Source organism: Myiozetetes cayanensis, unplaced genomic scaffold (genome assembly GCF_022539395.1).
Source record: "Myiozetetes cayanensis isolate MyiCay16 unplaced genomic scaffold, myiCay2020 scf7, whole genome shotgun sequence".
NCBI classification, from domain to species: domain Eukaryota; kingdom Metazoa; phylum Chordata; class Aves; order Passeriformes; family Tyrannidae; genus Myiozetetes; species Myiozetetes cayanensis.
Genome location: NW_026087964.1, coordinates 33,985,371 through 34,001,746, shown reverse-complemented (window position 1 = coordinate 34,001,746; position 16,376 = coordinate 33,985,371). Strand labels below are relative to the sequence as shown.

The window sequence follows — 16,376 nt, the reverse complement described above, 5'->3', positions numbered from 1 at the left end:
TGGTACATTTCCACAGGGAAATCTGAACAGGATATGCTGACAATGAGTGAGACCAGCATAGTCTTGGCTACACACTATGACAGGGAATTGCCTTTAGCTGGAAGAATTTTTGATTTAACGATACAGGTGCTGTAGGACTGCAAATTCTACAGGAGAAAATGTTCTTGAGCACTGGAGGTACTGTGCACAGAATCACTGCCTCTCACTTCCAGTTTTTGCCTGCAGCTTCCCAAAATCTGAGCCTGAAGAATGGAGCCATTGATCCTGCCTGTGCCAAGTATCTCTGGCAGGTCCAATATGTAAAACGGCAGCTAATCCTTCTTGATACCACTTTAAGTATCTCAGGGACATGGTGGGGAAGAAAAAACAATGGTGGGTTTCCAAGGATCCCGAAGATTATTACCTACTTCAGTATAAAAGTGAATTGTCTTTACAGTTACTTTATTTCCATACTCAAAGGAATACACAAAGTATTTTTTGTCCACTCATTTCTGAAAGTGCTAAGGTATTGACCTACTACAGTGACATTTACCAGAGTTATAGTGATGAAAAGAGTTATCTCACACATGTACAATGACGGGGCACAAACATATTTCCTAAGTTGGTGGACAACAGGGAGACAGTTTCAACAAAAACCTTGGAAGACTGTCCTTTATACTTAACTTTTTAGATCTTACACGTTTCAGGCTTGGGCTTTCAAAGGCTAGTAAAAACTATTTCCAGGTATTTATCTCAAAAAATTAAGCTATTTAGTTTACCTGTACTATCCAATTCCCCACTTGCACATATTTTTAGGTATCAGATTTAGGGTTTTAAATATAGTGAAGTAAAAGTGAAAACCATGAAATGGTGTAACTGGAGACAGTGTTACCACCACAAACAGGAACATATCAGGAGCACATGTTCTTTACAAATGCCTTCTCTCCTTTCTGCAGGAATCTGTTGGCATGTGTGGAGATAACATTCCAACATTTTTCATGCTGTTCTGCAAGCTGTGTATTTTATGAGAAGCCACTAATACTGGGGCCAGGGGAAGAGGGAAGAAGCAGGCAACATCTGGGAAGACATGCTTCTAACCACATCTGTCATATTGCCAACCTTCCTGTCCTGATATGGACAAGAGAAAAGGCCAGTGACCCTGAGCTCTGGGAGAGAAAGCTCTAAAAACTATCAGCTAGTACACCAAAACAAAACTGTAAGACCTGTGCTTCAGTAGTGTTGGGAAAGAAAACAACCCAGGAATAACTATCAGCAATCTCAGTATTGAAGAGACTTTTTTTTTTTCACTCACAAGATAATATAGGCAAATGGAAGCATAAGGAAAGCATCAATCGCAACTAAGGGTAGCATATGTGGGAGAGGAAATTTTGGTTAAAAAAGTTTAGACACCTGTGTAAGCTCCAGGAGCCACAGGTTAAGAGACTTGCCAGTTTTGGAGTAACAGCAATAGCCCAAGAACAGAGCAAAACATTTCCCTGCAGAGGGCTCCAGCACTCTGTGAGTGCCCAGCCTCTCAGAAACACCATGAATACAACAAGAATCATGTACAACATTTTATTACAAAACTGTTAAAAAAGTATAACAATGCAACAAAATACTACAAAATATAAGATCAGCTATTAAGCTACCTCCTTTGTTTTACTTAGCTATAAAGAAACACCTATCAGTCACTGAATTTCAACAAAACCATTAAATATGGAGAAACAGCAGAAACATTCAACAACTTTCTTTTTCAAACCAAACTGTAGCAGCCCTTAGCTACTACTTACATTATAAATTGAAGTCTCCCTACAAAGAACCACATTACCTATACACAATTCTGTACAGATTTTTATACTGAAGCTAACAATGAGCTGCACTTGAGTTCACATTCTTAGCAAAATATTGGATTTTGAGCATAAATCTTTACAGCAGGACATTCATTTATTCTTCATCCTCATCTTCTTCCTCTTCTTCCTCCTCTTCTTCCTCTTCCTCCTCCTCCTCCTCTGGTTCTGCTTTCTTCTTAGATCCTGCAGGCCTACCTGGGCCCTTTTTTCCTGCATCACTCTTGCTCTTGGCACGATATGCTGCAATATCCTGCAAGAGAAATGCTGTTAAGTTGCTAGCAGTATAACTCTGAAGACAAATTTGTACTGCTTCAGTAATTCAATACTATTGTACTGTGCAGATCAAATACAGGATGTGCAAAACAGAGGAATTTCAACCTTGAGACTTAAACCTTTTGGTAAGAGCACACACAATCCAGAGTTTTAAGAATTTTGTGACCATAATGCTCTGGAGTACGACTGTATTTATGTTAGCAAGCAGGTGAGTTGTTTTCTGATAGTAAAACATCTTACTAGTAAAATCTCTAGGCATGCAAAAACCACATGCAGGTTCACTGTAAGGGTTCCAGATACCTGCCCCACCACACCTCTCCATGTGTTCTAAAGCCTGACAGAGGTTGACATAGAGTTATGAGCTATATATGGTTCAAGTGCAAAACTCAAGTCACACATTTATATTGAGCTCCACAACTCTAACCATTATTTTATTGTTTTTACTGTACCTTTTCATATTTCTCCTTTAGTTTTGCAGCCTTCTGTTCATATGGCTGTTTATCTTTGGCCGACTGTTCAGACCACATTTCACCTAATTTCTTTGCTGTATCTCCAATAGACAAGCCAGGATGATCGTTTTTGATTTTTGGACGGTGTTCAGAACAGAAAAGGAAGAACGCAGATCTACATTGAGAGACAGTGATTAAAGTTATGTATCAAACTATTACAACTAATACTTTTTCCTGGTTTGGGGGAGGGGGTCATAGAAACACTCACGGTGGTCTTTTAGGAGCATTGGGGTCCTTTTTCTTTCCCTTCTTCTCGCCTTTGGGAGGAACATAATTTTTCATCTCCCTGTCATAACGAGCTTTGTCTCCTTTAGCCATTTCTTCAAACTTTCCTTTTTCCTTGCTCGACATTGTCTGTGGACACAGGGCAGGGAAAGGGGAAGAGTCTGGATGAGATAAAGCGGCTGCTGACCCACTAACGCCTAAGCAGCAGCTGCTACCAGGGATCTTTTCCCAGCAGCCCGCAGCAGGGGTGGGGGCCGGCCTGGCAAGGGCTCAGCACGGCTCGGCCTGACCCCACTCACCTTCCACCGTTCCGAGCACTTCCGCGAGAACTCGGCGAAGTTGACGGACGAGTCCGGGTGCTTCTTCTTGTGCTCCTCGCGGCAGGTCTGCACGAAGTAGGCGTACGAGGACATCTTGCCCCGCGGCTTGTTGGGGTCGCCCTTGCCCATGGCGAGGTCGGCGGGGGGTCCCTGCTGGGGGCGGAGGGGCGGCGTGAGGCGAGGCCGCGCCCCGGGACGTTCCCGCCTCTCTCCCGCCGGTGCCTTCCCGCCCCAGCGCGCGCGGCCCCGCCCCCGCCGCGGCCCCTCCGTGTCCCCTGCCCACCCTGCGGCACCTTCCGCCCCGGGGCCTCTCCCCCGCCCCCGGTGCGGCGCCCGGCCCGCTCGACCCCACCGCCCGCGCCCCGATCCTCCCCGCCAGGGCCGGAGCCGCCGCCGCCCTTCCTGCCCCACCCGCCCGCCGCGAATCCTGCCCTCAGCCTCGGGCGCGCCGCCGCGAGAGCCCCGCGCTCCCTCCGCGCCCCGGACCGCGGCTGGCGCGCCGTCCGCCCTGCTCCCTCTGCCTCCCACCCGCCCTCCCGGCGCGCTCTCGCCCCGCGGGCGGGCGAGGTGCGCGGCCCTTGCCTGGCTGAGGCGGGGGCTCTGCTCGCTCGGGCGCTGCTGCCGAGTGGTGCCGCGGCCGCGCTCTTGCCGCCTCTTGTTTTGCGCGGCGCTGCCCGCCACAGCAACCCGACTCGCGGCGCCGGAGTCCCGCCCCCCGCCGCACCCTATTGGCTGCCGCGCCCGTTCAAACTGCCCGAGGCTCCGCCCGCCGGCGCCGGGACCGGCCGCGATTGGCTGCGTGCCTCTCTGACGTCACGGCCGAGCCTCTCCCAGGCCGGGCCGAGCGCGAGGGGGTCGTTGGCGCTCGTACCCGTTGGAACCGGTTGGGGTGAGGAGAGCGGGGGGGAGGGGCGGGACGGGGCGCGCTGGGCGGCGATTGGGGGACAGGGACGGTTTAAAAAACCGCGGGGGCCCCTCCCATTGGCCGGCGGGGGCTGCGCCCGCTCTGATTGGGCGGAGCGGGGAGGCTGCGGCGTGGTTTAAAAATACAAAGGGAGGGATGGAGGGGGCATGGCGGCCGGCCGGGCAGGGGACGGTGGCTGTGGGGGCGGCGAGGGGCAGGGTTCTCCCGGTGCTGCCTTCCCGCGGCCCGGGCTGCGATAAGCTCCGCCGACCCTTTCTCTGGGCCGGGGGGGCCTGGCGGGCAGCAGCTGCCGGCTTTAAAACGGGACTGAAACTTGTGTCTCGCTGCCCTCTCCCCGAGCCGGCCCGCCCCGCCGCGGGGCAGGGGCAGGGGCTGGGGCGGTGCCGGCCTGCGAGGGTCACCCCGCGGGAGGAGCGCTGGCGGTGCGGGCCCGGCTTGCAGCGGTCCCCGGGCACAGAGAGGGCTGGCTGCCCGCAGGGAACGCCTGCCTTCCCCTCCCGGGATGGCGAGGCTTGCGAGGGGAGGGTGTCCCCACTCACGCCGGACTCAAAGCCTCGGCGCTGGGAAGGGAAGGTGTCGGCTCTCTCCGAGTCTTGTGCTCCCTGTAAGAAGTGCGAGCCGCAGCAGTGCAAAGCCTGGGATCCGACTTCGGTCAGCTGAGGTTTTGATGGAAACCACGCCTGTGCTTTCGAGTGCACCGCCGGCACTGAAATCTGGCCATTTCGGTTTGGGGGTAAAACCGAAGTTTCCATATGGTCATGTACTTTATTGTGGTTTGCCCCAGTTGACATGATACAGGTTTCGCTGATGTTGTTTTTCTTCCGTTTGGTTATTTTCATCCAATTCTCTACTTAACATCAGTCTAGGTAAATATTCCTAGTAACCTAAGTGGTTTTTAAGAGTCCTTTTTTTTCAGGTGGAGTTTATAACACTGGTGAAAAGCTGGTTATAACTTTGTTTACCAAAGATGCAATGCCTTTAGCAGAACTTTAATCATGTTAAGTTGGGTTAATGGCAGGGGAAAAAAAAAAAAAGTCAACCAAGCTAACAAACTTTAAAAGACAGCAGCACCAATCCCTAAGCTATGTGAGAGTATTGACTAGTTGCAGGTGTGAGTGGTCAATGTCTTAATCTCCAGAGTCTCCCCCATTCCAGATTTGCTCAGTATAAGAAGCATTTATCAGTTATAGTCCTTCAAGCCAGTTTTTTTTTTTTTTTGTTAGTTGGTGGTATGGTTGGGTTTTTTTGTCCTGATGAGGATGTATTCGCGAAGAACAGTTCACGAGCACGGTGTTTCATTTTAAGCTTGGTGTACTTGCCCAACTTGCAGCCCTAAAAGTCATAATGTAAACTGGAAAAAGTTAGTCTAAATCCTATAAAGAAAGGGAGATAAGTTGACAGAGCAAAACAGAGATATGCATTCCCTTTGCAGATGTCAGAGCCTTCATAAGCCAGTTATCCAAAATCTTGTATCAGTTAACTTATGTGGCTATTACTTTTGATAGTGCTTAACATACAAACAAAACTTACCCTTCCTTACCTTCTAAAATAAACATTTACATGGGGGATATTCCACATTCCAATTCTGGTTCATTATTACTGTAAAACTTCCCACTACTTCTGAGTAGCAAATTAATGTTCTCAGCTTTATGGTACTGAATTCTGTGAATGCCTGTTCACTTCACAAGGAGTTATTTTAATTTATGTGGCTTTAACTCACTCAAAATCAGTTTTACTTCTTGATCTTCATCAATGCAGTTAGAAGAACAATTAATTTTCTGGTAATTTTCAGGAAATAGTTTTCTCAATATCAGTGGTTTAAAAATAGCAAGTCCTAACACCTGCGAGTTTGTCACTGAAAAGTTATCAAGCAGCAGAAATAATTTTTTTTTTAAGTTGAAAGGGGGAATAATTTGTCTCTCCCTTCCAAATCACCTCTCTGTCAGTTCTTGAAGGGAAAGCGGAGGAAAAAAAGCTTTAAATAAGTTTTATTAACATTTTCACTCTTAATTTTAACAGCAATATAGGAAGTTCATGGAAAAAATGACTTTGGAGCAGCCTTTGGAAATTACGGGATGTAATTGCAGTGAGGCTTCCTCTGTTGCATCTGTTTTTATATCTGCTCTAGGTATATGAAGGAAATGATTGTGGAAGAGTAGGTTGGGTGAGAAAGTGTAATGACTGCTATGGGAGAAAATAAGATCTGCCTTTCAAATTATTTAATCAAATGTTTTAAGAAAGAAAATAGGTGCTTTAAATTCTCTTATCTGAAAAAGAAAACCTTTGTCCGATTACATAGGTCCAGAGAGTGTTATGTCATGTCATACAACATAGGGCACGTAAGAAACCAAACAGTTGTACTCTTTAACATCTGCCTCTACTCCAACAAGGAAGGCAGTACTGAAAATTTTCCATGCTTGAACATGATACTGGAAGCTTTCCACAGCAACGCCAACGCTGAAAGCCCCGTGCAAGAATGCTGATATTAGAAACTTGTCATTTCCAAAACTGTGCCTTCCTCCCAGCACCCTCGCACCTGGAAAAGCATTTCTCTGTGCACCTGGTTCCACAATAAGCTGTCACTGTTTTTTCACTGCGCCACACTGTTCCTTTTCAGACAAAACCACAACTTCTGTCTCGAGAGATTGTCACTTACTCTTCTGAAGCAGTGATCTGTGCAGTATTGACTTTGGTCGGTCCATGTGGTTAATTTATTAACCACATGTGGATGACAGTTGTGGGGAAGAAGCATAAACTCCAGGACTTGGAAGCTTATTTCTGTGTGAATAAGTCAGCTCATGAAATGACTGTTAAGTTTTACAGCTCCCTGGCTTTGAGCTCCCTGGAGTTTCTAATCTGCTCCACAATTACAATTTGGGGCGCTTAATTTTCAGCAAACTGCAAGTGAGGAGGGAATGGCTAGAAATACTGGAGAGAAGGTGGTGAAAAGACCAGATAGGTGAGACCAGGTCACAAAGCAGAGAAATGGATTTAAAGAAAAGTATGTCACGGACAACAAAAATGTGTGATGGAAGTGATACTGCTTTATATCATATTGTATCTCATGGCTTCTGTGGGCAGCTTCTACAGCTTTTCTGGATAGTGGTGCCAGTGTGGACAAAGCAAGGCAAGAAAGTAACAAAGACCTTTTATTTGAATTAACGTTTCCATCAGTGGATCCATTGCAACAGATACTGTTCAGCTGAGGAAACTGCCAACTTTTGTTGCATGACCTTAAATCTTCTTTCATTCTGGTGTAAGTGTATTTACGTGGTGATGCTGTCAGTTTTAATTCAGTCAGTTGGATGAAGCAGCTCTACTGTCTCTCCCCAGAAAATCTATTAGCCAAATTCCTGTATGGAATATGCCCTAATGCAGCTGTAATGACATTAAAATTCTGCTTTGAAAAGTTATCATTCTTGATTGATTACTGGTGGAAGGATCTCTTCTTATGTACCTGAAAAGTCAGTGTTTCCTGGATGAATAATGAAAGTGAGTTACAGCTGTTCTCGATTTTAATCTAACCTAACTTCACTGGTAGGAATACAAGATGTTGAAAGAAAGCAAGTTTAGTTCTAATCAGCAATTTTTTTGTTACAGAAGAAAGTTTAACATTCAAGACACAAAAAGCATTTAAGTAGGTCACTGCTTTAAAAACCCTTTTAATGTGAATTACGAATTCTACAGACAACAACAATATTTTGGGCCTATTTCATGTGGGCATCTCACACTAGATATATGATGGGAGCTTTAGGATAAAAAGCAAAAATCAGAACTACCTATGCTTCTGCTTACCTAAATTCAACACAAAACTTACTTTGCTGTAGTGTTCCAGTTACAAGTAGTTACTTTCTTTGTACTTTGATAAAAACACATAGAGCTGTTGCTGTCAAAAGGTTCGCAAAACTGCTATTTCTGTCAATATCTTAAAAATTGCATTTAAGATAATATATTAGAACGTTCCCTGTTTTTTCTGGTGTTGTATAACATGTAAATAAGATGTATGTTATAAAAATGAAATATATTTACCCTTTAAACATTAGAGTTTTATTATATGGGCTGCTGTAAAGCCTGCATAACCAGTTAAGCAGCTTGTAGGCAAACGCAGCTGTGTTAGTTCTACCAGCCTGGTATAGTCTGAAAGCTCAGGAGCTTGTTTTGACTTTGTGCTGTGTACCCAATACCTAAAACAAAAGCAGCCTGCATGAGACACTACCCGGGACAGCTGCAGAGCACAGGCTGAAACTGCAGTGGTCATGTGATAGGAAATAAATACAACAAATATCTTCTGGTACTAATGCAGATAATATTAGGAACAATGGCAGTTCCTGGTCACAGTAATTGTTAACTGACCTTTTTCAGTCTTATTTTCACAATAACTTTTCTTGCATTTGGTTTACAAGCTTTTAACTTTTTTTTTTAATCTTTTTACTTTTCTATTCCTAGACCTCGCTTTCACTCATTTTCTTATTTACATTCAAAGTAATACTCATGTAACATTTCCCCCTCAAGACATTAATAAACCTTCTTTACATTTTGCTATACTACTAATCCCTTTTTACAGGTATAAGAAGAAAGCAGCACTTTGCATTTGTTTATCTATTGGATAGTTTCACAGGCAGTTTGGAGGGGCTCTAAAATTTGGATAGCTCTAATTTACACTAAAAAATGAGGTTAAATAGGTTAAAAAAAGTTCCTGTTCTTCTGTCCCCACTCCCCCAAAACTCTTTGAGCCTTGGTAAATGTTTGTACTTTACCTGAAACATATACTCAACTTACTCTTAAGAAATAAAATTTCTTTGCCAATGGAAATGTTGTGTCATTTGGGAATTGGAGGACATAGTTCGAGGATTTTTTTTTTTTTTTTCTCTGTATGAGCAGTGAGACAAAGGGTTGGACTGTGTCTAGCTGACACACTGGAGTGGTGACATCCAGTGAACAGATCCAAAGAGGCTGTAGTCACAGTCCAGCTTCTGAATAGTCATGTGTGATGCTAGCTGCTTGCTGTTGCCAAAATGAAGTACCTGTCAACCCATGGTGACTTACAAATACTGATTTGTACCTTTGTCCAGTCTGAGGGATTGTTCCCTTCTGTGGTCATGAAGGCTAGAAACTTAAAACCAGGCTGAACCTGACAATAGAAGCTGTTTCCTATGTCACTGCAGCTCTAGAATCTCTTAGGAAACAGAAATAATACTGTGAGTTGGCAAGGCTGCGTGCGTGTCACAGGCTGCAAGAGGAAGAAGGAATCATGACATCCTATCTCCCAGAGCCAGCAGAGAAAAGCGGGTTTGGCTGCTAACAAGTTTTGACTGGTTTGTTCCTCATAAGCAGTGTGATATTCATCAGTATACTGGTCTTGCATCCAGGTCGTAGAAAAACTTAAATGGGTCTTGTTTTGGTGGTGTAGAGTGCATCCCCATGCTGTTGCTAATGTAGACATTGGCTTGGTAGAGTAATTTATTCTGTTACTTCTGGTAAGTAGTGCTGTCGATATGTGTCATAGAAAGGACCATAGGATACATAGGTAATCTAAGACTAGAAAGAAAATGCTCATGAAATTTTGAAATTGTTGATTGAATCATTACTCTTATTTTTAGTCATGGATCCCATGAGATTTTCCAACAACTGCTGATATAAATGTATATTTTCTTTAGAACATCCTATTGCATACATTACTCTATGCTGCTAAAATATTTTACAGTAACAGGGAAGGTTGTTTCAGAGCTATTATCCTATTAGGAAATGTGTCTGTCTATAATACCAGTCAAAAGCTAATATTTCTACCCCACAGCCCCAACTCTTGTGGAAAAAAGAAATCTTGAAGTTTGATAATAAGCCCTTGGGTCTATGGTCAATCATTGTTTAGCGTGACCATATGTGAAGTTGGGTAGAAGTTCTCCCTAAATACTGGCAGGAATAAGGGCCCACTACAAATGAAAAAGAATCAAGGAGTGGCACAGTTCTGCATTTTAAGAAATAAAGAAGGAAATTTCAAGTTGTTTTGCACCAAAGATGGGTTTGATTATTCAAAGACCCTGAGAAACTGAACTGCAGCCCAAAACATATCTATTCCAGTTTTTAAAAGTTGGAAAAGAAGTAGAATCTGTAAACCTGTAAGCTCTCAACTCCAGTTCATAGGCTTGATCATGTTGTGTGATTTTCATGTTGCTACATTTTATACTGATAATTAGCATTTATATTATGTTAAATTATTCTAATATGTACAAATATTAAAAGCATAGAACCCTCATTCTCAACAGACTTTCGTGATAGAAAGAAAGATAATCACACAAAAAAGAGGTAAAAGTTAAGAGGTAAAATATATGGATTATTAGACCCTGATATTATCTCAGTTGGTCAGAGCATGGTGCTAATAACACCAAGTTGTGGATTTGATCCCTGTGTGGGCCATTCACTTAAGAGTTGGACGAGATGATCCTTGTGGGTCCCTTCCAAGTCAGAATATTCTGTGATTCTATGATTTTCCTAATTCTGATATAATTTCAAGATGATGTAAAACCCTGTTCCAGCAGTCACTTCTGGAGAGAGGTAAAGATCTTTTTTGTGACTGTGGATAGCTGTAATAGCAAAGTTGGGTCTCATTTGTGGTGTTTATAAAGTTAATAAATATTGGATTTTAAAAACCCAAACAAACAACAACTTCTAAAACCATATCTGTTTTAAACCCTTAATGTTGAAACTGCAGGGTCAGGGTCTCTTTCTGTGTTCTGTAGTTTAGGATATGTCCTTCACTAGATTCAGGCATACCTTTGCAACTCTAAAGGCTAGAAGCTTTACCAGTATGAAGGCTGGGACTCTAACATTATCTCTGAAGTAAGGAAGTTGAGGTTTGAGAGCATTAAAGTTGAATGGCAATATCTAATGAAGAAACAATGCTTTTGATCATCTGCTATGTATTGAATGTGAATGATAGTAGTAGGGACTATTCAAACATAGGAACATGGTACATTCTGTCTAGTGGCCATTTTTTGAGAAAAACTTTTCAAAACAGTTTATCTGATCCTTGTTCCATAATATGTCTTACTTAAGGGTTTATTATCAAGTAACACTAGCAAAACCCAACTACAGTTCAGAACTCCTGTTATACTTGAGTTTGTTTGAGTATAAGCCCATCTATATCTTTTACCCAGAATGAGCTCTGCAGGAAGTCAGGAAAGCATTTAGACCCCAAGCCCACATGTAATTTTACTCATTTTATTTTTATAAAAATGTCTGCATTAGCATCAGACTCTATTTTGTTTTTACTGATGGAATCCAAGAATCTAACTGATGCTTGGGTGGAGGAAGTGTTCATCCCCTCCCAAGGAGCACTTAAAACTTGCTTTTAAGTTCTACAAGAGCTAAGTCAGACCTAGAGGCGGTTATAACTGTATTGCAAAGACAAGGGCACTGGAAGAGGCTTCAGGGCTACAGAACTTTCCTGTTTTCCTTTCTGTAAGATGAATCCATATCGGAAGAGGACCTGATGGTGTAACAGCACTGTTTCCAGGACCCTCTGACAAAACTGTGAAGATGCTGTAGTGTGCGTTATACAAAGGAGGAAGCAGGTGATTAAAGCCAGTATTGAATCTGAATTTCTATAAGCAGAAAAGAGTTGTTCACAAAATGTAAGATTGTAGCAGATAATGTGAAACAAAATGTTAATCAAAGCAACCTGGATGAACAAGTGATCAGTGACTCTGAAACAAGCAGCCGGAGATGCAGTTTTAACTTGGCCGAGTGGGAGCTTTTTAGGAGGAGGAGGAACTGAGAGGTACCTCAGTGCAAAGCTGGAGATTGGCTTCTCTGCTTCTGTGCCATGGTTGTGTTTGAGCGCTCTCTCCTATCTCATACTTCATTGTTTTAAGTCCACCAACTAAGAATTTTTCACGTGCATTCAACAAAAAACATCTAAGTTTCTGTATTTTTGCACATCAGAGCAAAGTCTTCTACCAGAAGATCCTCTGACATCTCCTGTAACAAATGGCTTATTGCAAAAGTGAATTGGCACAAACCATTAAGGGAAATGTATTACAAAACTTTAGAGCTTTTGTAGTACACAGGGTTATCAGTTTTAATCCTGTAACACCTAGATTATTCTTAAAATACAATGTGCAGTTTTGGCCTTTGTTTACTGTTTTAAATCTTTTAATAAAAGCCTGTGTTGTATAAACCCTTTCATACATCTTTATTTTCCATTGTACAAGGCAGAATGCTTAAAAAAGACTGGCTTCAGGTGGATTCAGACCTGGAATAATTTGGGGTAAAGTTATGATTTTTTTTTTCTCTTATCACATTATTTGAATCCTATACAATAAGCTCTGTATTACAATTAAATTTTGTTATACAATTAATTATCTGAAGTTATATTTTAACTATCATAGTCTAAAACCTGTAAAGAAGTAAAAAATACAGTTTGTAGATAAGTTTCAATATTCCTGTGCTTTGGCCTCTATGCTTTTAACTAATTTGGACAATAAATTGGAAGCAGGGCAACAGGCAATAGCACAGTTGGTGCTGAAGTGGGAAAGGAAGACCAGATATTTAAAAACTCAGAAAAAAAAAAGAAAAAGGAACAATAAAAAGAATAGGACTAGTTCCTGATAAGGAAGGAGAGATTTGGTCACTGTTCTTTATCACAGCTCATGGATTTCTATCAAGTAGGTTGCTCTTTTGTCAAAACCACCAGGGCATGTGGTGGAATTTGCAGAATTTTTCAAGTGTTTAAAGGAATCTATTTTCACTAAAATAGTTACGATACATAACAAAAAAATGCATATCTGCTGAGAACAATGTACATCACAAGTTTTCCTTATTATTCTATTTGCTAACAGGATTTCAGGTGCTGTTCACAAGTGCACTAGTGTAGACTTCGACTTCAGCTGAATAGTACCTGTTGGGGAAGGGAATAATCATCCCCAGTTCAGCCTTATCAGGTGGATATGTATACACAATTACAAGCCACATTTCCCTTCCAGGATTAATTACTAATGATACGTTTGCAGTGTGCTTGCAATATATCTAAGGTGATGCATCTGATTATCATTCTTCCCTCTCGAATTACAAAACACATCAATCAAAAGCTAACAGGAGCTGGGACATATGGCATCTCAGAGAGGCACAAGCTGCTCGGCTCCCACCTGTGCCTGGCCTGTCTCGGTGCCAGGAGGGGCCACTGAGTCCCACTGACTTCAGAGCCTGGGAGCTGTGAATTTAGGCAGACTTTTCAAGATGCTGTAGCTCCTGTTCCTTCTGCATGCCACATACAAGTCATCCATGCTGTGTGCTTGGCACCCACAAGGGATATATATTACTGCTGCCTTTTGTACTATTTAGCTCCACTGTGAGTGCTAGTGATGTCTCACGTACAGAGTTGTTGTTTTGAAGCTGCTGTTTCCTTTGAACCGATTTATTTTTGAAGTTTAATCAGTATATTCTTGCAATGCTGCATGTTTTTGTGTTTATTTAAAATATCTCCCTATATATGCTTTATTTATATCCGAATACTTACGCTAGCCAAGACTAGAGCTTATGTTGTAAAATAATTTTAGACAACATACTCTGTGATGAATTCTCTTTTGATTTTGTGGGGCCCAAGCTTTGTGAAAGTTTGTAGATCCAGCCTTTAGTAAGCTTCATACTGTCTGATAAGCCCATCCAGCTGCAGCTCTGTATTTTTTGATCCCACATATGATGCAAAATTAAAAGTGACATGATTTCTTTGTTACTGTAAGCAGGCATTCATACCAAATGAGGTGGTCATCCCTCTGCACCAGTCACACGGTCCTGCCCTGCTACCAGACCTTCCTGTCTGCTGGAACATCATGCAACTGAGTGGTAAAGCAGATCAGGATTAAACCTAAATGATTTTTCTTGTTGCTGGCCTAGTTGTAACCCAATACAGTTTGCTGTGCCGCCACAGAAATCTTTGTATGCGCACAAAGAAGCACAGGGCACAGGTGCAAAAACGAGCAGCTTAAGCAGGAGCAGAACAATCTTTCTCAGCCCCATGACTGTCTTATCATGATCTAATCATGAAACTGTGATACTCTACTTGAAATTACGCTTATAAATCAGCATCTTGGAAAACATGGCTAAGTCACATAATCAGGCTTTTAACTGCTCCCAAACGACAAAAAAAAAGATCGGAAACATTTAAAATGCACATTTAAAAATACCAAATCACAGCAGCAGAGCCAGACTGACATGTTTTATGCTCACAGTAAGGTCAAATCCTTTTGGGGAAAAAAAAAAAAAAGGGACCTCCAAAGACATAGTCTGAGAGTCTAGAAATTGCTATTCATGACCCAGATGCCCACTGAAGAATTCCTGGAACTCACCTTTGTCCCACTTTTCCAGCTCATGCTTCCTATGTTCTCCTTTAAGGCTGGCTATGATTGTTATAGTTTTTTGAGGTTTGGTGCTTTTTAGGTTTTGTTTTGGTTTTTTATAATTATTATTTTTTAAAATTTTTTATACATTTTTTGAAAGTTTGAAATCACAAGAAACTCAAAAGGTGAGTTAAACCTTTGCTGCCCGAGATTGCACAGCAGCAGAGCCTGGAATTAAACCTAGGCATTACTCAGTCTTCAGTTTGTCTGATAACAACGTGGGTTTAGTGTGTTTTCCAACTCTTCTCATATTCCCCTCCCTAATCACTAAAACGTGCCTTCTGGGTAACTGCTGTCTGTGACTTTATGCTCAGTTTAGCTTCAGTTGCTGTATCGTTCATTCAGTTGTGACAGTGGGGAGCGTGAAGTGGGACCTACCCTTATTCTCTAATACCAGGTTATGAAATCAGATTAAGGAGCCATCTGCAGCACTAACTGAAACTGCTCTATAATCTCGTTCTTGGCTCACGCAGAACTTTGGCTTATGCAGGATCTGTGTCTCCTTGAATTATTCACCAGCCTCCCTGCTACTTCTCTCCTTCTTCAAGCTGGAAACATATAGCAAGCAATATGGTCAAATATTTCAGTGATCAAATCATTGTGCTATGAGTATGCTCAGCTCAGATGCCATTTCTGAGATTTAAAGGAATATTTGCGGTAGTTCAAAAGGAAAGCAAAACCTCTCCCTTCATTGCATGTCATTTGAACGTGCTTGAAGAAAGATAGTAGGTCACAGCTTGCTGCTCCTGCCGCTCTGCTGTCGACAGCTGAATTGTTAAATGGTTTAATGCCAACGCATCTCTTACGTAGCTTTATAAAGTCTCAAAACTAAAAATACCTGCTTTTATCAAGTATTTTCACAATGTCTATTTTAGCTAGTCGTGTGCACAGCAAGGTCTTGGTTCGCCGTTAGAAAAAAATAATTCTGCATTCTCAGTCTTTCCTGTTGTTAAAGTCACCTTTATTAACAAAAAGTCCTTTTAAATGACGAAAATTGGAAACTCGCACTGCAAGTTGTCTTTGTCTTCAGAGATCTTTACTACGGGAACGCAGGACGACCCCTAACTACGTGTGTTCTAAAAGCAGTTCTAACAAAGGACGCGGCTGCGTTTGTTTTCGGCCGGCAGACACGGCCGGCGGTTGCACTTCGGCTCCCGGGAGCTCCCTCCCGCAGGCAGAGGGGCAGGATAAAGCCTGCCCGCCTTCCCTGCGGCCGGCGGGACCCGCTCCCGAGCCACGGCCGACAGCGACAGCGGGACAGACAAGAGGCAGGGAAGGAAGAGGCCGAGAAGAAAGGCAGGAGACAGAAGATCCGGAACCAGCAGCCCGAGCAGCGCCTGCTTCGGCTAAAAGCTTACAGAACAAGTGAAAAAAGGGGAGATGCTGCGAGGGTGGGAGGGGGCGGCGGAGGAGCCCAGCCCCGCGTGGGCTGGAGGGCGGACGGGAGCTCAGCTCCGACCCGTGACACCCTCCGGGCCCGCACTTCCAAATCCCACGGCCGCTCCGCTGGGGAGGCGCGCGGGGGGGGTGGGAAGAGGGGCTGTCGCGCGGGGCCTTTTAAAGGCGGGCTGAGCCGCTGCCGCGCGGCGGGCCCGGCCTCCACACGGGAGGGAGCGGAGCGCGAGGCGGCAAAGAGAAGCGGCTGCCTCCGCCGCCTCCGCTGGACGGCCCTGCCTGCCTGGGCGCCGCCGCAGCCCATCCCATCCCATCCCATCCCATCCCATCCCCTGCCGCCGATCCCTCGGGACATGCGGCGGGGCGGGCGCGCGGGCCGGGCGCGCGGCCGGGCACGGACTGTGCTTCCCGTGGGGCCGCGCGCGCCGGCGGCATGCGCAGCGGGCGGGGCGGGGCGGGGCGGGCAGGGCAGGTTGCTGTTGTTACATAGGAAACAGCTGAAGAGT

The 16,376-nt window shown here is 43.8% G+C and overlaps 1 protein-coding gene across 2 annotated transcripts; it reads right to left on the bottom strand.

The window, feature by feature from the left end:
- Positions 1–1,540: 1,540 nt before the first annotated feature.
- HMGB2 (high mobility group box 2) lies at positions 1,541–3,863 on the bottom strand. 2 transcript variants are annotated; one of them, XM_050338034.1, is made up of 5 exons: positions 3,739–3,863; positions 3,136–3,309; positions 2,820–2,965; positions 2,552–2,726; positions 1,541–2,079 (listed from the first exon to the last, which is right to left on the bottom strand). In XM_050338034.1, the coding sequence occupies exons 2-5, from the start codon at positions 3,283–3,285 to the stop codon at positions 1,924–1,926; spliced, it is 627 nt and encodes a 208-aa protein (XP_050193991.1). In that variant the 5' UTR covers positions 3,286–3,309; positions 3,739–3,863; the 3' UTR covers positions 1,541–1,923. The 2 variants fall into 2 exon arrangements, with proteins under 2 accessions (XP_050193991.1, XP_050193992.1); XM_050338035.1 differs by having other exon boundaries at positions 3,136–3,306; positions 3,739–3,826.
- Positions 3,864–16,376: the final 12,513 nt, after the last annotated feature.

Excerpts from the sequence above, each read along its gene's own strand:
- HMGB2 (XM_050338034.1), bottom strand. The coding sequence starts at position 3,285 with ATGGGCAAGGGCGACCCCAACAAGCCGCGGGGCAAGATGTCCTCGTAC. Across the intron at positions 2,727-2,819 it reads AATGCTCCTAAAAGACCACC|ATCTGCGTTCTTCCTTTTCT; the intron begins GTGAGTGTTTCT and ends CTCTCAATGTAG. Across the intron at positions 2,080-2,551 it reads TAAAGGAGAAATATGAAAAG|GATATTGCAGCATATCGTGC; the intron begins GTACAGTAAAAA and ends TTTCTCTTGCAG.